This window comes from Anser anser, assembly GCF_964211835.1.
Source record: "Anser anser genome assembly, chromosome: 3".
NCBI lineage: Eukaryota > Metazoa > Chordata > Aves > Anseriformes > Anatidae > Anser > Anser anser.
In genome coordinates this window covers 36,531,729-36,553,694 of record NC_139722.1, presented here as the reverse complement: position 1 = coordinate 36,553,694, position 21,966 = coordinate 36,531,729, and the positions used below count along the sequence as shown (strand labels likewise).

The window sequence follows — 21,966 nt, the reverse complement described above, 5'->3', positions numbered from 1 at the left end:
GAATAGTTGTGGTGAATGGAGTCAAATCCAGTTGGAGGCCGGTCACTAGTGGAGTCCCCCAGGGCTCAGTACTGGGGCCGGTCCTCTTTAATATCTTTATCGATGATCTGGATGAGGGGATCGAGTGCACCCTCAGTAAGTTTGCAGACAACACCAAGTTAGGCGCATGTGTCGATCTGCTCGAGGGCAGGAAGGCTCTGCAGGAGGATCTGGATAGACTGGACCGATGGGCTGAGGCCAACTGTACGAGGTTCAACAAGGCCAAGTGCCGGGTCCTGCACCTGGGGCACAACAACCCCAAGCAGCGCTACAGGATGGGAGATGAGTAGTTGCAAAGCTGCCTGGCAGAGAAGGACCTGGGAGTACTGGTTGATAGTTGGCTGAATATGAGCCAGCAGTGTGGTCAGGTGGCCAAGAAGGCCAACAGCATCCTGGCTTGCATAAGAAGCAGCGTCTAGGGAAGTGATTGTCCCCTTTACTCGGCTCTGGTGAGGCCGCACCTCGAGTACTGTGTTCAGTTTTGGGCCCCTCGCTACAAGAAGGACATAGAGGTGCTCGAGCGAGTCCAGAGAAGGGCAACGAAGCTGGTGAAGACTTCTTAACCAAAAGGGTTGTTAGGCATTGGAATGGGCTGCCCAGGGAAGTGGTTGAGTCACCATCCCTGGAGGTCTTTAAAAGACGTTTAGATGTAGAGCTTAGTGATACGGTTTAGTGGAGGACTTGTTAGTGTTAGGTCAGAGGTTGGACTAGATGATCTTGGAGGTCTCTTCCAACCTAGATGATTTTGTGATTCTGTGATACTCAGTTCAATATTCTAATTTACTACTTACATTATTTGCAGTATTTTAGCACTACTTCAAAAAAAAAAAAAAACTTCAATGAAGGATCACTGAAAACAAAATTGTTACTTTCTAGAAAAGTATTGCAGTTAACAGTATCAGACCTTACTATTTTATAGTTGTAGTCTGATTGGGTTTTAGGATAAGCTTTTCTGAGAACTACAACTAAAAAATCCAAATATCAGAATGATGTATTTTAACACAGCAGTCACATGAAATCCTGCAAAAAGCATTACATACAAAAATAGTCCTAGTAACTGCATTTACTACCACCTACTGGAAGTGCAATAGATTACCAAATGATCATCTCCTTTCAAAAGCATTATCTTATGAACAGTTAGGAAAGATAGCAAATAACACATAAATAAAAATTACCCATAAATATCTAGTCCTGACCCCCTATCGACAAAGCGTACCGGCACTAATATGACCATACGACCACTCATTGGTCTTCCAACACAATTTAATACCAACATTCCAAATGTCACATTATCTAATTATTATAATTAAAGTTTCACCACAACAAAAAATAATTCCCTTCTAAGCAGGAGGTTTGCACCGAATTAGAATACAAATCATTCACTATCCACCAGCCAAGGGGTCTATTTAGCAGCACATGTATGAGCTTCTTAAAATAGATGTAAAACAGCATCCTTTTCATAAAGTATGCTATAACATGAACAAAAAAGCAAGCAATACTGTATGCATTTAAAATTGTTATATATATGATGTTATACAACTTTTTTTTTAAAGCAAAATGCATTGTAAGCATTGAAACAAGCACAAGCGAGCAAATGCTCCAGCACTAAACATAAGCATCCTGATAACAGCTCAGATTATTCTCCAGAAATATCTAATTGAGAAGTATTTGCTTGTAAGAAGCTAAAACAGAGTTTCCTGATATGGCATTATCAATAGATTCTGATATTGTCCTTATTGTCAGAGGGTTGGAACGCTTCCTAACACAGGTTTGGACTGAGGTAGCTGAGCTCCCTCGAGCAACTGCTAGGCCCAGTTCAGTGGTGGGAAGCCAAGGACCATCCCCGACAAGCAGTTTGGATGAGGTCACCTTGGTCTGAAAGGCAACAGCATTTAACAATATGGGCATGGCGAGATGGTGTCAGCTGCCTGGGGATCAAAGGGCAGCATTAAATTTCACATGGAATAGAAATCTATGGTAAAACAAGCTGATTAAGGATTTGAACATGAATCTACATGACACAAATATGAACACCAAAGGACTATTTGGGGCACTTAGGGACATGGTTTAGTGGGTAATATTGGTGGTTGGGGGATGGTTGGACCAGATGATCTTGGAGGTCTTTTCTAACCTTAATGATTCTATGATTTTAAAGATAAATCACCATACAAGTATTATAACAGTAAAAAGAATTAGCCTGCAGTGCTTTGGTTTAGATTTGTAATACATCAGTGACTGTACAAGGTTTGCAATTTTTCAACCTGACCCATGGGAAGGATGTTTTTGCCGTTTCTACGATACATAAGCGAAAATGTTTACCTAGTTCACAGGGAATAAGGATTAGTTAATGACCATAAAACACAGGGCACAACTGGAGAGGAACTAAAAGCCTTTACTGCCCTCCATTAGTACCACTCAGGAAAGCAAGCATAAGGTAACCGCGCCAGAGCAGCAGCTGCCAAGCAACTACTTAGCATGCAAGAATCCTATAAGAAGTAACCACTGTGTGTGTGCAATCACTTTCTGCTTATTGAAAATGAGCTCTGTATTTGTTGGACCTACTGCATATGCGGCAATCAAGTTCCAAGTTTATGCACAGAGCCTACAAACACCCTCAGCACAAACTTACTGAACACATTTGACCTGCAGAAGTCTGACACGTCCAAAACATGCTGGATTTTCTGTTTATGGGATAAGCATCTGTATAGAGGTATGCTCAACAGTTGTGTAAACCAGCACAGTACACACCTTCCATGTGATGTACATGCTCATACTTCTGCCCAACAATTCCTGAATAGAGGCAGGAGCACTAAGTAGCACTCCCCCATGCTGCATCATTTGGCCACAGACATGGTTTGGTCAGATCCTAAATTTGGATTAGGGCTGCACATCTGTCCTACTACTATTCACATCAAACGAACTGCCTGTCTAAACACTTGGCTTATATTTTACAAGCTCCAAAGCACATCATATTTTGAAAGTACGTCATTCTGAGCCTTCTCCATTCTACTGGGTAAACTCAGGACATTAATATCTATAGATAGCTTTCAAGCCATTACTTAAGTGACCTTCAAAGCGTAACATCTTTATGGTTATTTATCATTACAGTTTTGGGGACTATGACAAACACTAAGATTTCATCCAAATGGAGCATGAAGTATCTAGGAAAAACGAGCATATACTTTCAAAAGAGAGCAAGGAAAAAAGTAGAAACTGGTTTCTGCTAGAGAAATAAATACAAGTAAAGATATTGAAGGAGTCTATAATTTAATACCAGTGCAAAGTATCAAAGATTAGTAGAAATAACCACAGATATAAAGGAGTTTCCCTGTCCTCTGACTACTTGATCCATCACAGAAAATCAATGAAGACTACAAATTTCAAAGAAAGAGCAAAAAACAAAAAGACAACCCCACAGATTAACGCTATTGTGATATATAGTGTTATAACACTCCCTCCTCTAACAGTTTCCCAGACATAAATAAGCCAGGAAAAAAGCCATTTTCTAAATTACAGGTTAAAGACAATAAAAAGATTTTTCTGGTAATTCCAATGTTGACTAAAATTTGTTTTCTACAGTCCTTGAACAAGAATGTGTATTTTGTTGTTTTATTGTTGTTTTATTTGTTGTTGTTTTTTTGTTGTTTTATTGTTTTCGTTGTTTGTTTTGATTTTTTGGTTTTCTCTCTTTTTTTAAACCTTTTTTTTTTCAATATTTGCACATCTTAATTGGAGCAGGGGGAGGTGAATCATATTCTTGAACAGCTTTGAAAATGAACTGTCAGAAGCAAAACTACCCCTATTAGCATTAAAAATTTGAAATTATCTATATATATTTTTTTTTAACTCTATGCATGAAGGCAACCCCAGACTGATTACACTACTTTTTAAATCTTGCAGTAAAAATCCATGTTTTTTTCCAGCATACTACTTTCAACTGTCCTTTCCTTTCCTCAGTCATATCCCACTGCCACATTCTTAAACATGTAACTTGCATAATTGTAGATAAATCATTAACCTGCAGTAGAGGTAACTCTTTCATATTTCCAGAGTCACCTTCAACCAAAAATGAGTAAAAACTCACTCATTAAAAAGCAGGTTTCATGTAAGTAGAAACAAAGGGAATCATTTATTCAAGCCTATAGCAATGGAAGATGCACATAGTTTATCATCTGGCACCTGAGTCCGAATACAATGCTGTTTAAACAGCCCCTAACCCTTAACCTAAGCTTTGGTGGATGACAAATAGCTCGGAGGAACCTTACTGACCTGAGTGCCCCAAGCAACCATTGTCACATCACTGCCCTGCTGTAGCACCTCAGCTTGAGACAGTGGAATGTTGTAGGGCTCGACGGGAACTTGTTCCACTGAATAAATAAAAGCAAAGGGAAAAAAATAAGCATTAGATTCCTTTACTATTCAGTATTATGCCATAGAAACATACACTATTTTTTAAATAGTAATACCATTTAAAACAGTAGACCAAAATCACATTATTATCTCTTATTTCAAATGTTTAGCTGTAATTAAAAATGTTTTTATTTATATTGTACACTCGAAAGCATTCAGTGTAATGTTTCACTTATCTTGTGTAGTACACCAAAAAGATACACAGATACTCTGCTGTAGTAATAAATCCAGCTGTTTCCCAAGTCAAAGATATTAGCATCAGATTTGCAGATGGACACTGCTATAATTGATTAAAATCCCAAGCACGGACTGCAATTGATGCAGTGAAACAAGCATCAGAGCCTTGAAATCATACCTTAATACTCAGACGAGAAAAAAAATTTGTCTGCTCTCCTGATATTACCAAGAATGAAGCTCCACAGTTTCATGTTAAAGTAGTAGAAAATACAATTTTCAGAACCTACACAAAGACTGCCACCGGGAACTTGTGATTATAGCAGTTTTAAGTGACTCAAATATTTTTGTTTTGAAGAAAATGTTATTAGTTGACCAAAAATATATCACAATTAGAGTAACTAGAAAACAACTAGGCATCATGCCTTTCCTGACCACTGCTGAAGGTGGTTCCACTCAACTTAAGATCCATTTAATAGTTGTCAGATGGAAATATCTTAGGTCAGTTTTTAGTATTTAGAATCAATGATGACCTAAGTTGCTTCTTGAAGTTATGATAAAGAATCCTACTGAGCGACTCCAGCAGGAAAAATTAAGCATCTTGTATTTTCCCTAATTGGTATAGCAGATCCAATACAAGTAAAATGACTTCAGTTCTTTCCTGGCTTACATATTAGGACAAAAGTTTTTAATAAATCAAGTGGTGAATAGTTTTCTAAATTACAATTACAGCTTTTATTATTTTTTCTCCAGAGATGGCAAACAAGCACTACAAATGTCACAGAATCACAGGATGGTTGAGGTAGGAAGCAAGTTCTGGGGTTCACTTAGTCCAAGCTCTCTGCTCACAGCAAGGTCACTGAGAACCAGTTGCTCATGGCCATGGTGAGTCAGGTTTTCAGTATTTCCATGGCTAGAAGACTCCACAACCTCTCTGGGCAACCTGTTCCTATGTTTTAACCTGAGTAAAATGTTTTTTTTTCTTATGTTTACATTAGGGATATCTCACTTTACCTGAACAGGCACGGAGCAGGCATAGATATGAATTAGACCATTATTACTAATAACAGAATAGGAACCTTCTTCCATGTAATTCATAATGTTTCCATTCAGCCAAGAAAAAAAATCAGTTTTAAACAGTGGTTTTTAACATAGCACAAAAATCACACGTATTTGCTGACAATTATTCTGAATGTATTAAATGATCTGTGCCTTCCTATAACAATTCCTTTGAATAACAAATGGGGAGAATAATCTGTAGTGGGGAAAGACAGATGGGAAAGGCACAGCCAGCCCTTGCTCACTGCACATCACTGGTCGACAGCAAAGCAGACCAGGCTGCTCCAGATTTTGCACAGCATAAAACCCTCAGGCAAAAAACAGGCAAGATTTTGAAATATAATGAAACCAATTTGCATAACATAACTGTCTTTTTCATGGGATTGTCACAAAACCTGGAGAACAAGAACCCTACAAAGATACCACAGGACCTTCACATGGAAACCCAACTGACACGAATATGAAGGTCTGGAGGGGAGTTGGATTCACCAGTGGAAGACCTAGAATGTGCAAGTCATACAAAAAGAGCTCCTTCTCTGTGTAATGGTTTTATCCATTTAGGGAAATTAAATGTAACATACAATTACAAAAATTAACTAATTTCTTACTATAGCTAAACCATTCTGAAAAAAAAAAAATCCTTTCAATGAGCTCAGCTCGTGCCTTTACAAAACTCCTCCCTCCACTAACAGTGATGAAAAATAGCACTGAAATTATTCTGTGCATTTTCTTCCCTACCAATTAACCAAAACACAATGATGTCTGTATACAAAGCAGCCTACTCATCTATTATTGAACATAAAAATATTTTAAATCAAATATTTAAAAAGCAGATTTCAAATAAAGCAAATAACAAAGTCGTAATCAGAGAAAGAGGGCCATCACTAGTTAATTTTAAGAGGCTGCACCATCTGTTGCTCCCTCTAAAAGAGCAGCCTGAACAGCAGAAGGAAAACATGTGTTCTCTCATCTTACCTGTCTTGTCTCTATAACAACCACCGATGCAAGTCATATTTATTTCTACACCACCAATGTCACATATAGTACAATTAAATGAAACTGAAAAGGTCAAAAAACATCAGAGTAGGTTCTCCACAAGATGTCTAAACCTGATAATGTCAAGGTGACTCATCTTCTTCTTTGGTTCGTAATGATTATGTGCTCTTGACACTGCACAGGTTGTTAACTACTTTTTATAAATCAAAGCCTCCTTTTCCTTTTTTTAATCCAGGTATTTTCTTCGCATCTCTGACATTTAGGGGGATGTCACCATGGCACTTCCAGTAACATTATAATCTCATAATTTAACCAGCAACAGAATTCTCTCAGTATGTGTACTTTTGTATTTAACTCTGGACTTTTTCTCAGAAAGGCTCGCATCTCCTTGCTGCTTTCTAAATTTATACAAGACACATGAATATACGCAAAAGCTTCTGATGACTGCTGTAAGGATACGTGGAAGGACACCCTTAAAGGGTGTCTGGATAAGGACCTTTGCATTGCAAAAGGACGTGGCTTCCCCTTTTTTCTTGTTCTATGCATGAATACCCACAGACATAAATCTGGCCAACGAAGGATAAGGGAGGCAGCCACAGGAACCAAGGCTGCCCAGCCATTTACTGATAAGGCTATGGGGAATGGGGCAATGTTTATTTCTGTAAGTGTATCTGATGGAGGACCTTGTTCAATAGGATGATATAGAAATGGGGGAAGCCATAAGCAAAATACACAGAGACTCAAACTTTAACAGATCAGAAACTAAGCTGGTCAGCCACACCAACTCATGGGCTACCAAGAAACTACAAACAAACTGGAAGCTTGCAAGCCTGAAGGCCCAGGACATTGGAGCAGGGTGGGTGGAACTCTGCCAGCCGGGGAGGGAATGTGCACAGGAAGGGGACTGGGGAGGAACAAGATGGGACTAAACAGAAAGGAATATAACAGGGGCCAGATACGCGTAAAACAGGTGAGCGGGCAAGACACTGGGCCAGGGACAGAAGCCAGACAGGGGCTGCAGGTGCCCCTGCTCCACAGGGTCTGCTGCTGGAGAGAGTGGGGGTCTTGGCCCCAGCCACTGGGGTGGGAATGGTGTGTCCCCCCAAAATCAGCTACTGGCAGCGGGACAGCAGCGAGGGAGCAAGCAAGGTGCTCAGTGCCAGGACTGGCACTAACAGGTCTTTTACAGGGCCCAGGGTGAATAAAACAAACCTGCAAGTATACAGAAGCTCCTAAGTAGGCATTTACAAAATGGCTTCTGAGATTTTCTTAGAGGGATTTTCAATTTCAGACCTAAGCTTGCTTAAACTTAGGACCAACATTTAGCCTTCAGCTCGTGGTACTGCTGCTTCTCAGATGCTGGGAACATCAAGATGTTCCAGGGCTGATTAAGTTGAAGACTTCAGGCCTATTCTTGTATCTTCTGTGGGCAAAGCCATGTTTGGATAGCAAATACTCATATAGAAATGAATGATTATTTTGTAAACATGATTAGTTTTACCTCATGTCTGAATAAGCACACAAAATATAAGAACAAACAAATCTGTGTTCATTGAGGAAGACATCCAGCTAAGTCCATTATTCCAAAAAATATTTTGAAGTGTCTTTGATAATATTCATTCACAACGTCAATGTGATAGTCACAGTGAAATATTTTGTGCTACAACTCTGCTTTACCTTGGAGATGAGACATATGTTTCATAACACTTAAAGAGTATTTATTTTTGTAGAATGTCTTTACTGTTATAAAAATATACACTTGAATCTTGGGGAAAAAAAAAAAAAAAAGCTTTGTTATCAGCAACCCCCAAACTGCACATTGTAAGTGGACCTGAAAACAGAGTTTGACAGCAATTGGTGGGCTGTTATAGCTCACTGGATAAAGTATGCATCAAATGCAAACTCACAAGCTTGGTTCTGCACAAGAACTTCTGTAAGAAGCCAAATGACCTGGCACACTGCTCAGAAAGCAACTTCATTTTACACATCCTAAGCTAGATATGTATTCTTATATTCCAGCACTAGCATCCAACAGCAAATTTCAACAACAGCAACAATACTTGGGGGCAGAAGCAAATAGTATAATTTTGCTTTGTTGATTTATTTTTAAACAAACCATTAGTAACTTCCACAGATGTGAACAAGAATAGGTACCTTGTGTTTTAAAGACTACCCAACCTTACAGCCTATTTTCAGCTGAAATGTCAAAGATATTAAGCAAAATATCATCTATAGCTATTTAGAGGCCTCATAGGGAGAGAAAAAATCCATTAGACTAGAATGGTAAAGCTTAAATATCTACATTAATTGTACAGGTAGCAAATACTACTTCATGTTATCCCCTGACACCTTATTTTTTTCTAACGAAACCCCTACAAACCCAATGTAACATTGGTCATGAAGTCCTCTGCAGCAAGTATGTCTACTCACAGGACGCTAGAAAAAATTATTCATTATTCAATATCTTAACCATCATTATGGAAATAAAATGATTTTTCTCTGTATATGATAATCTCTAGTCACTGAAACAATGAAGTCCCAGTCTTGAGTGGGGCATATTATAATATTTATACCCTTTCTGCTGAAAGCATATCAATAAAGTGGAAGTTTCCTGTAAAAGTCAATAACTTAAAAAAAAAAAAAAAAGATTAATAAAGCAACAGAGCACATCTAATATATTTTTGTCTTCCTTGTTTTGGAATGTTTGTATGTTCCCAGCTTTGGGAAGACCCTGTAGTATTTCGAGACAATAATAGAAAGAGACAAGAAATACACAGGTAGATAAAGCTAACTCTGTGAACACGATTCTGAATTCGTTTTCTCTAACTAGAAAGAACACAGTGACATGGAATATCAATAAAAAAATCTACTCAAAACAGAAGACAGTTGCATTTTTAAAATCCTTCCTTCCACCATTATCCTGTTCTTGTTTATCAGGCTTGTGTTTTACTGCTGCTGCATCTGGACCAAATCAAGAAAACCCTGGTCCATTTCGAATTAATCAAGCCAATTCATTTCTGTAGTGGAATTAAAAGAAACCCTGACCATGGCCAGCAGAACAGGAAGGAATACTATAAGAAGTTAATTTTCTAGGACAAACTCCCAGACACTACTGTTTTCGTCTGGTTCATGCTGATCCAACCTACAACAACAGCTCAACCACCAGGACAATGAGTTGATGATGCCAGAAGGAAAGGTTTGGGGGCAGGGGTAGAAGGGGCAGGAGGGAAGGAACACAATATCAAAACCCTTCCACATAATAAAATAGTCCTGCTTTATGTCGTACAAATACAAAAACTATCACAAATTGTCTTAAAGTGAAAGAATAGAAGCTAGTCACAATTGTAACTGTCACATGGTAGCACAAAAGTACTATAAATTTCAGCCTAGATCATTAAACTGAAGTTCTTAGAAATCTTAAGACAAAAATATAGGTAATGTCTCTGAAAAACAGGCCATGAGAATACAGAGGAAAATCAACACCTTCCAGATATTACTAAGATCATCTTGCAGCAATGCTATAGTTGGTTATTGACCAGCATATAAACCACACTAACTGCTAGTCTAGCACATCTTCACTCAAGATTTCAATCACTTAAGTCATTTATGTTCACTAGAAGACCCAGCAACTGTTTTATAGGTCAACCCTTCATACATAAAAACCTCAATATATTCTCAATAGCTGTGTGATATTTTTGATGCAATTCATTCATTTCACTATGAAAGCAAGTATTTTATTAACTCTGCAGTCTGTGATTGTGACTTCTAAATACCAAAACCAAAGAACAGCAGGGATGTTTGAAGATGAATTCTTTTTTGTTTGTTTGTTTGTTTAACTGGACTCTAATACTTGAGTTCATTGTACAAACAACTTCATCTAAACAAAGAGTCAGAGACATTTATTGCTGAATTACTCTAAGCTTTCAAAACACACTGATCTTAATGTGACACCCTTCGGGCTCATCACGTCACTCTAAAAATAGTCACACTTTTAAAAATACATTGCTAACTGGAATCCAAGTTCTGTTTCGAAAGCATAAAAGCAAAGCAGCAGTCTCCCCAGCAAATATTGTATTTGCTCCCAAGTTACTCTGCTCTTTTTCTGTGGCTTTAATGCCTGTTTTTTAACTCCTTCCCTTCTTTTTCTTTGGTTTTCTTCTTTAGAAAGAGGATAAACTTCCTAAAAAATTGAATGCACTAATGGAAAAGTCTTGTTAGAAGGTCCAAAGAAAAGTATGAACATTTGGTCTTTCACCCAACTTCAGTCCACTCAGAGACTTAATTTATAAATTGTACTGAAAGATTTAAGAACAGTTGATATACAAAACTATATGACATTAGGAAGGATGAAAGTAAATGAAGGCTTGGGTTCTATTTCATTAGTTGCTCACGCAGACACTGCCTATCTCCACTTGCAAATTTATTTTTTTTTTTAACTCTACACTCTGTTGTCAGTACAGCTTCTCCAGTCCCAAGGAAATAACAAGTGTACCGTTACAATAAACGTATGCACTATTATCTTCAAATTGTTCTTATATGTTATGCATAATGATACGTATAATGAATAAAACCTCATTCAACCAAAAAGATCGCATGACTGAAACAAAGGAAAAAAGTAACAGCAATCACACTTCCTTCCAAATAACATAAGAAGTTAAGGGGCAGATTTTCTAGACGTTTAGAAATGAAGCACTTCAAAGAAGTTCTAACTTTGTAATAATGGTGATGATGTTTAGATATTTTGGAAAAATAAACACAAATCTGGCCATTTATTTTAATATCTAGAGTCACGAAAACAAAAGCAGCTTAACTTTTGTGAAACGTATATTGTCCTGTTCCATTAAAAAAAGCCTTCAAGCAAATCCATAAATCAACATGCTAACAACATTAAGTTTGCCCTTGGAAGAATTATGGTTTAGTTTCTTTAACTATTAAATGCTCACTGTTCAATGCCTACTCATCTCCCATACTTAAATGTACTTGGTCTTGTTTATATTTCCACAACTCAATTTGATATGGGATAATGCCTTTTAGTTCTATTTCTCCCTTTTTTTAAACACAAGACTGTACAAAGCATTCTACTTCCAAAGTTCACTAAATATAAATCAGACTAAATATTCATCCTTGTATTCAAACTTAGAAATCTTACTCGATTTTCATACTTCCTCTCAAAACACAACCCCCCAAACACAGCTAAAGGCAAAACAAGTGCAAATAAAGATTTTTGCTACATTATCAATTTAGCTGTGACTATGGAAATACATGTGCAAAATATAAGTGTTGCTTTAGTGGAAATCACAGCAATATAAATCTTTACCTGCAGCTCTGTAAAGTATTTTAGGTTCAAAGAATATGCATGGATTTTTGTCCTCTATGCATGAAAGCAGTAGTCCTTTGGCCTGAAGAGGACTCCTTGGAATAACAACCTGCAAAAATATTTTTAAAAGAGTTTATTTAAAGTACAAGTCTCCTACAAGCTTCCTCAGTATTACACTGAATGTCAAAAAAAAAAAAAGTAATTACTTGCTTTAAATAAAATTATGCAACTATTGCACAGTTGTTACAAAGTACATTAACATCAGTACTACCTTACTAACACAACACTGCAAGTTTTCAATTTTATTTCATTTATTAATGAGGCTTGAATAGTTCCCCTCTACACAATGATTTAAATACTAATTTATTCCCCTCAGATAAGGTAGAACTAACATATCAACAATAGCATTTTGAGGTTGAAGGAACAGAAGAAAGATTCAAAAAAACTATTATTTTTACAGAACTAGTATTTTAATGTGGGTGGATGACAAGAAAAAAATCAGCTGAGTGATCTGAAGTTGTTTAGGTAAAGGTTCCTTGGAACGGTCTGGGAAGGTCTTCAGACTTGGTCCAGTAAATTTTGAAGACTTGAAAAAGAGTTAGCATTTTAAAGTTGATTTCCTTTACTTATGGTGGAAGCCTGAAATTTGATCTTTCTGGAGGCCCCTCCAAAAATAAATAAATAAATAAACACTGAAACTACTGTCAAACAAACAAAACTGTAAGCAAGTCCTCTAGATGTAATCTGAATACTTGAAAGGAAAAAACGTAATTGTTTTTCCAGCAGAAGAGTTAATTATGAATGATCTAAGAAAATGTTGATTATAATAACGATCAGAAAATCACCAAAATGTCAGTTTAAATGAAAATAAAAGCCAAGAGAGCTCAACTCCCTCGAATCAGAAGGGCCAGCTAAACTACATCTCAGATCTCTAAAAGCTGGTGCAGGCAGGGTCAAGACTACTAGTGAACGTTTTATAGCTGTGAAGTAAGAAGTGGCAACCTCTGACTGAAAGCATTAGAAAAAAAACAACACGCACACACAACACGTAACTACAGTTATGTTAACTTAGCACCTAACAAAGAGTTTGCAAGGCTTTAAAAAACTTTGAGAGTAAGAACATTTAATGATATAAATATAACACAGAAGAGTCAAAACACAACCCAAATCAGCTATCGCCTCAAATTAAGTTGATAAGTGATTTTTCTAAGCAAGGGAGAAGCAATCTTTTTATACTCCAAAAAAAACATATGATGTGGAAAATTGTCAGACTTACGGATGTCACCAGCACAGCTCCTTCAGGATCATTTTTAGGAGGGACTTTATTTACTGTATTCATTTGTGAAATTAAGTCAGAGCGTGGAAATGAAATCTATTTGAAAGCTCAGTCACCACCAATACAGACAATGATGTCAAAAGCACCAGTTCACATAGTAATAAGACACACATCTATGGACTAAATTTTTATTATAAATTTAGAACTCGGCAGTAGAAATTCAGAGAAGGATCTGAAAGTATTATTTGCTCAAAGGATAACTAGGACACTGTGCAGTACAGCTGTAAAAGACAATCTTGTAGTCAAGGAAGTGTTAGTACTATTGCAAAAATTGCTGCTAGAAAGTCAGTTGGAATACTTCATGACTACATCAACAGTTTTGAAAGAAAATGAATCAAAACAGATGCCAAAAAAGCTTCGGAAATTGTTTAACATCTCTTTGATAGTTTGATTTGTTTAGACTAAAAAGAAACAATGACTAAAGAGAAAACAATTGCTCTTAGCACATGAAAGAGAAGATGAAGGACAGATAAGTTAAAGATACAAGTTAAGAAGAAATTTAGGCTGGAACCAAAAAGAAAGCTTCTAGCTGTGATGGTAAAAATCCTGGTGCAGTCTTCCAATGGAATAAAGAGTCATTACAATAATTTAAGACAGTTGTATCCATTAAGACATACCTCCTTACAACAGTAGACAAGACACAATGATCTAACAATGTCCTCCTCACTTCAACAAGCCCTGTCTTAAGCACTAATGATTACAGTCCTTTCCTTGAACAGCCCAAGTCATACAAACCCTCTTTTGCTTAGGAAAACTAAACCTCAGTTTCACTTAAGAAAAACAGAGTATAAAAATCTTCAGTCAGTAATCAACCACTGAGCTTAGTAAGTGGGTAGTTTTGGAAACCATCCTCCCCATGGGTATCTCCTACCCTCCCAGGTTTGTAATACATGGCCTTTCTTCCCGTGATTTTAACAAAATATGCACAGACACAGGACTCTGCAAGTACATCTGGACCAAAGTTTCATTTGCATTGCTGGATTTATACATTAAGGGATGGATTTTTGTTCTTTTAAAAAAGTTTCCTGCAACTTTGATGCCAAAAGTTTTCACTGAGTAATATTTATGTTCTACTACTAGCACATTTATATGAAATAGAGATACGTTTCAATTTCAGCAAAGAAGCTATAACTGTTTCAAACATTAACTGCATTAATGAAAAGCTTTGCAAAAAACATTAAAGGAGCTTTGTTTTCACAAAGATACAAAATTCAAGAGTCTAATATACTTCTGTGTGCATTCAAAATTAGTATATTGTTCCACCAATTCCACATAATTTAGTATGCCCTTTAACTGAGATGGCCGCAATGTATTTTAGCACATTACCCAAGGAACTTCTGCCCTGGGTTCCTTCAAGCTCTTCAGCAACTCTGAATTCCTCTCATTCCCTGTAGCTACTTCCCAACCTCACTTCCCATCACTTCTCCTCAGTAGTATTTGCAAGCCACACACCAGCATATTTATATTAATTCACCTCATCCTTGGTATAGCTATGATATACAGTTTATGATGTTGATCTGGAAGGGTATTTTCCTTACATACATTTACACTGAAAGAAGAAAATGAAGAAAAGAAAAAGAAGAATTAAAGATGAGAGAAAAGAATGAAATTATCAGGAGTGATAAAATGAAATTCTGACTTACTAACTTATTCAGAAGACTGAACACAGTAGTATTAGGTTGCACTGAACTTGAAAGGGGTTTTAATCAGCAGAGTGGACTACAAAACCTCAGCACTTTGTTCAATATGAAGATTTGAGATTGACCAACAAAGACCAGCATATATTAGACACTTTCTAAGATTAAGATACTGATGCCAGGTCTACCTTGTTCTTCTATGCCATAATAAACAACTCTAGTTTTTGAACAAGCTCGAAAAACCCTTTGATTCAATTACCTGGCAAGAGACTTTGTAGTTTACTTTTGTCTGTATAGGGAAATATTTTCAAGTTTAGTATACAAACACCTCAAAGAAAAAAAGATGTATTCTCTTTCCCAAATATCACAAAATAAAACGTGAATAACATGCAATAAAATGTGAATAATCCAAGCTCTTATTTAATTAAAGAGAAGCAAGTAGAAATGGCCTACCTATAAAAAAAAAAAAAAGTCATATCTGACATTTTAGAACACTGAAATAATATTAAGGCAAAAGTTTAAACAAAATATAAACAATGAACATGTGTCTCCAGCATACAAATACTGCTTTTGCTTAAGACCTTCACATTAATCACGCTATGAGTCATTTCTTAATGGACTGGATGGCAGTTAATCCAAAAGTACAAGTCCATAGACACCAAATTTACTCAGAAAAAAACTGAGAACTGGCAAACAGTGCTTGATTTATCAGAGATTAACAGATCTGTCCCCTCTATCTTCACCAGGAAACTTATCTATCAAAACGCTAGGAAACTCAACTTTCAAGATATGCCACTTTCTCATGTTGAAAGCTTGCCCCAGTTTATCATCCACAGAGTCAGAGAATGGCGGAGGTGACAGGGCCCTCTGGAGGCCATCTGCTCCCACCCCTGCTTCAGCAGGGCCACCCAGAGCAGGCTGCCCAGGACCACGTCCAACTGGCTTTTGAATGTCCCTAGGCAGGGAGACTCTACCACCTCTCTGGGCAACCTGTGCCAGCGCTCAGTCACCCACCCGCACAGTGAAGTGTTTCCTGGCACTCAGAGGGAACCTCCTGTGTTTCAGCTTGCACCCAGTATCTCTTGTCCTGTCACTGTCATTCATTTGAATCAATTTTATAATGCACTTAATATGACAGATACAGAGAGGAGAAAAAAAAAAAAAAAAGGAAAGCACTATTCGTTAGTTTTTAATTTCTATACAATGCTAGACACCAAACAAATGTAGAATGTACGCTTTCAGTGCAAAAAGCACACAAACACAAAATGCTACATCTGCTGAAGTTTGTTTCAATAATGGCTACAAATTCTCAAACTCTTAATACAGTTTAAGTTTTATAAATAGTAAACTTCTAACAGTACTTAATTAGCATATTCACATTTTTTGCTGTGTACTCTGATTACCATCCTCCTTTCCCTGCCTGCACTCAGACTCATCAGTCTGGTTACTCTGATTCACTCAAAATCAGTCTTCGTCAAATGTGAATTACTGTACCTTTATTCCTGGACAATGAGCGAAAAAAGCTTCTGGACTCTGAGAGTGATACAGTGCACCATGACCCACACAACCCCAGGGGGCTCTGATGGTGAGGCTTCCACAATTAAACAGATCTCCCGAGCGGTAACGGTATTTTGCTGCTTCGTTAACAATCTGGAAAGGAAAACAAAACAAAATCCTTTCCATATACAAAAGTAGCATCCAATACCCTTAGTTACATATCATTAAACATCTACAACGCATGAGATGTAAATACATCATCTACTCCATGCTTGGAATTCACAGAACCAAATTAGAAGCAAAAGATTCCTGTAAGTCAGTAGAAAAGCAAACATTTTCCAAGGCAAGTGATTCAGTAATTTAGCGTGTTCAAGTTAAATGCCCAGGCCTCAAGGGTAGCCATATAGCCCAGTTGTTTTCCCATTCCCAGACAATCTATCAGCCCCATTTAAACTTGTGGTTTATCATGTGGCCACGTGGTTGGCTGCAATCGCACAAAGAAGTGAGAGATGGTGTGGGGAAGACACAGCTGGGGAATTTAAAGCTGCTTAAGCCAACGTGGCCACGAAACCCATAATAAAATCAAAGACAGACATTTGCTTCAAACCACATCTTTAATTTACATTAGTTAATCAGGACTTCAACCTGGCCCTAGTATCTTCCTGTTTATTTAAAGTATGCATAAATATTAGTAATACATTTGTGGATATTTTTGCAAAATATATATATATATTTAAACCAATATTAATGTGAACAGAAGAATAATTTAAACATAAAGCCATAACATTTCATTTTACTTCATTCAAATTTCTAAGTACTAACCTGATCAAATGCTGGAAAAATATAATCTGCAAACTGAATTTCTGCGATGGCCGTAGCACCTGCAACGGCAACTCCAATACCAAATCCAACAATTCCTTGCTCACACAAGGGTGTATTGAAAACTCTATCTTTACCTATAAAAGAAGAAAAATTTCTTTAATACACTGGTTCTAAGTGGAAAACCTAGCCCCAGAAATACTCAAGTTATAAACAAATCCTCTTCAATTAAGCACATGGCTCTTTAGATGGGCTTTCTAGGTTTAGCAATCATACACATCCATTACAGATAAGGATATTTTCACTTTAATTTGTAACCACTCAGAGGAAGACAAGGAGAAACGAAATGCAAGATAAAAACAGTTTCAGTAATTTACAACACTCTTATTAGCACTTCAAGGAAAATAATTTGTTCTGATGTAGATATAGATAAACATGCATCACCATGTTTATACAGGAGGTATAAAAAATACTTACAAGCATTAAGAAAGCTTACAACACAGAACAGTAGTGTTCCTTCAACTGTTTGGTTTTTAATCCAGACAGTCAAAATGATCTGTCCATACTCAAATGTACATGGCTCTACAAAGGCATTTATCAAGAGTATACTCCCGACAATCCCCATAAGCAGAGCCCAGTCTAACCAGCCTTTTGTAAGTTAAGACTTCATTTCCTAAATAATTTGGTTCATCTCCAAGGCAAGAGGGGAAGGAGAAAAAAAAAAAAAAAAACTGTTTCTGCTGTTGGAGGCACAAGACGAAATCAAATATTCTGTTTTGTATCTGCCCTGTGAGAGTGTAAAAGGTCATTTTAACTCTGACATATTTCTGTGCTACACCAGCTTCAGATTCCAAATATGCATCAATCTAATAGGTAAATATAAAATTGGTCAGTGCGTGAAATTAAAGACAAGGAGGGGGAGGGAGGCAAAACACCATTAAAATTTCTTCTATAAGATATACGTAAAGTATTTGCTACAAGTACCATACTCCCTCAGCAGACCAACAAGAGAACCTAGTGATGCTATTAAATTTTCCTTTTAGAGCACTGGGAGATGGACAGCAGGTTTTCACAAGAGTGCATCGTGCATGAATATGCCAAGACTTCAAACTGGGTGGGGAAAAAAAATTGAGCATGGAGCACATCAGTGGCTATAGAGTAAATTAATAGCTTGCTAACCACTAAATAAATAACTAATAAAAGAAAGATTAATGAATTAATAGTTAGGAAAAATTATTACTCTGAAAACTCCTAGTCTCAATAGCTGCAAGTTAATAAACTGGAGAAAGGGAAGCTAACAGGAGGTTTCAGAAATGGATGATAGAAGCAGAACCACTACCCACAGCTGTATTTATGATACAGGAAGGCATGTGTAGCAAATCTTTCACGTACATGTCTTTCGTCTTCCCACATCACCCAGCATAGCACTGTCACTGCTCGTGCATTGTCCGTGTGCCCTCCACGGTGTTTTGAGTTTCATACTTCAAGGGTTAATTTGTTTTGGTGTTTGACAGATCAGGAATTAGTTTTTGGCCCTCCTTCTGCATTTCTCCCTCTCTCACCCCAACAGGAACATTACAAGGTAATTAAGGTAAGTTAAAAAAAAAAAAAAAAAAAAAAAAGCCATCCAATGATATTAGAACATTGGTAGCGTCAGTGAGGCTATGCAAGTCATCACATGTCCAAAGGGCTACCACAATTTCAGGACACTCCACAATTTTGTAAACAAGACAGAAGAAACTTTGAAGCACCTTAAAAATTGTCTATTTTGAGGGAAAGCACTTTTTCTGAAATTAGTGATTTTGAACTTCCATGACTTTGACTCATTTCTCATAAATCTGTGTTTGAAATACAGATCCCTATGATCTACAGTACTTTTAAGACATGTGCACACTGGGCTGCTTCTTGTTTATAAATTAATATACAAGATACTTCTAGCTTTCATTTCTTAGGACTTGGATGGACTTTCTCAGTATGGCCATTCCTACAGAAGACAGAAAGAATGTTACCACAACTAGCTCAGCAATTAAAATTTAATTCCAAATATTTCAAAAGCTATGCTATAATTTTGTTAAAGTTATTTTTGCTGTCTGGATGCCAAACACCCATCAAATATTATCCCAATCAACTCTGAGTCAGAACAGAGCGCCCTGCAGATCTCAGAACATTTCACAAGTGGGAAGACCAACTAGCTCTCATATCCAAGATTTATGAGCAAGCTGATCTAAGTAATTTCCAGATGTGGGTCAGCTGTACTTCATTTCACAGCTCCTGGAAAAAACAGTAATAAATAAACTCTGCAGGTATTGTCCTCAAAAGTTGTTCAGCCTGAAAATAGCACAGGAAGTCTGAATGGCAGTACCTTCATAGCACTGCCATTTATTGTTGCCGGGCATTATTTTACCAGTGTGCCTCAGTAACATGACTAGCCTCCCTATTTTTATTCTTCCTTTACTAGAACTACCAATTTGTCTGGCAATGTCACTACATAAAAACTTCCCCGGCCCCAAAATGTTCCCAGAGAAAAAGAGAATACTCTGGGAAATCCAGAAGTGGGGAAGATCCGCATAGAAGATGTAGCTTGTTTTTATTGTCTTTAATTATAGTAATTTCCCATAGACGTCAATCATTCCTTGGCTTTACTGCTGAGAAATTTAACAAAATGAAAAAAAAAGTTCAAAAAGCATCAAACAGGAATTGTGTCTTCCTTTAAAAGCTGACAAAAGGGGAAGGTTTCAGTCACGTCAGGCCTTTCCTCCTCCCATGCAGAGTAAGGAATTCTGGCTTCCAGGGCTATTTCTGCAGAATCCGTAGATCAGGAAACTAATCCATAGGGCACAGAAGGAAAATAGTGCCATGAAAAGAAATTCTGCAATTAGAACATAATACGATTTTTGAAACTAGAGTGACTACACACTGTACAAGTTGTCCTCGATTCCTCCCCTGACAGGCATCGCGGCCTTCGCCTTGCTCCCCAGGCCATTCCCCCACATGCAACAGGCCTTGGCCACAGATATCAGCACCACCTGTAGTGGCCTGGGCAATCCAGGCCTCCGTTTAACATCGACATTTTTATTTTTCAGGACCTGTAGAATCCAATGATCAGCCAACCTTCTTCAGCCTAAGTAATTTTTAGCCAGGAAAAAGGAACATGAAGCACCTATACAAATGTGTATTTGCCCCCAGGCCTCACCACTGCGAGGAAGCCCTGCTTCACACGCAGCCTCCAGAGCTGTCCCCAGACCCACATCCGTCTGCAACAGCTGACAAACATCTCTTCCCCTCTTCCATATTCAGTCTAGCATGCCTTGAATTTGACATTTTATTTCCCTTCTTTCACTGATGCGTTTAATGGCGTTTTGCTTGTTTAATTTAAAACAACTCATATTTTACCAAGCTAGGAATGCATTAACATTACCAAGACATAATTATACTTCCCTCCTCATAGAAGTCTATTGGCAGCTCAATGCATTTCACTTTTATTCACTCACATGGCATTTTGATCATATACATGCAAACGGAAACTCCAAAATGTTGTAGGTTTTGCTGTTTTATTTTTGTTTTAATTCACTACATTTCATGGGAGCCTGAAAACCAGTATAACAGTAAGTAGCTGGGGAAGGGATGGTTAGGACATAGTTTGCATTTCAACTTCTTGTTCCTCCGGGGTATACTATTCCATTTTGTCACGATTCCTCTCTCTCAAACACCATGCTGGAAGACAAGTCATGGACACAGCACAGATAGGAGGATAAAACAGGCTGGCAATGCGTACAGTCACATAAGAAAGTAAACAGATTGCTGAGAATTGCCCAAGAAAAGTCAAATCATGCAAAGCTTACCTAACCTTATTATTTAAGAATGGATTTTTCAAAGTACACTGAAATAGCCTCATGTGTTGGTACTATAAATAATTTTATATCGCCCTGATATTTAAATGGATTTGAACAATCTTGTAAAATTAGTTTTCAAGTAGTACTTTAGAAGAACTTCAAAAATAATTGTTTAATATCAATTTTGGGTAGATGAATGAATTTAAAAGCATTTTAGATCTACCACACTATTATTCCTTTCTGTGATTCTGAATATAAAAGACATCCCAATAAAATTGCTGAAAATAGTTTGAGATACTAAATTAGAGGCAGTGTGCTGCAATCAATGGAGTACAATAAATCAAGTGAGAATCAGTGAATGCAAATATGAAATATACCATGACAGTTATAACACGGGCAGTCTGAAGCACCTCGTTTGGGCTTTCAGAACTAAAGGTGTAATCCTGAAGTACTATAGCTTAAAGCAGTAAAGACAGAATCAGGTAATTCTCAATGAATAAGATTCATTACTCAGTAACGTTTTCTATTTAAGATGTAAAACAATAATACTGACCCCTTCTTACAAGCAAAGCCTAAAAAACTCCTTTTCTTTTCATTAGATGGGAAAACAAGCGTTGGATAGGGCTTCAGTAAGTATTTGTTTTATATAAAAGCTAGCCTTTTAAGATTAAAGATATACACATTGTTAGGATAAAACAAATTTACCAATTTCCCTGAACGCTAAAACTTTTAAAGTATGGCTTTAGCCTCCTGTTTGTATATATGCAGTAAGGAAATCATTAATAAAAGTAATACAAAATATTTAAACACTGAAAATTTAAACCCTATGTATTTTTAACTATTTTTCAA

General features: G+C 37.1%; 1 protein-coding gene across 3 annotated transcripts in view; it reads right to left on the bottom strand.

Annotated features, from left to right (window-relative positions):
- BCKDHB (branched chain keto acid dehydrogenase E1 subunit beta) overlaps nt 1-21,966 on the bottom strand; it is a 132,954-nt gene that overhangs the window by 93,856 nt on the left and 17,132 nt on the right. For all 3 annotated transcript variants that reach the window (XM_083829948.1, XM_083829949.1, XM_083829950.1), the window contains exons 4-7: nt 17,288-17,421; nt 16,463-16,618; nt 11,996-12,104; nt 4,309-4,406 (exon numbers count right to left, since the gene is read on the bottom strand). In XM_083829948.1, coding sequence (XP_083686074.1) covers nt 4,309-4,406; nt 11,996-12,104; nt 16,463-16,618; nt 17,288-17,421 — 497 coding nt within the window. The remainder of the gene's footprint in view (nt 1-4,308; nt 4,407-11,995; nt 12,105-16,462; nt 16,619-17,287; nt 17,422-21,966) is intronic.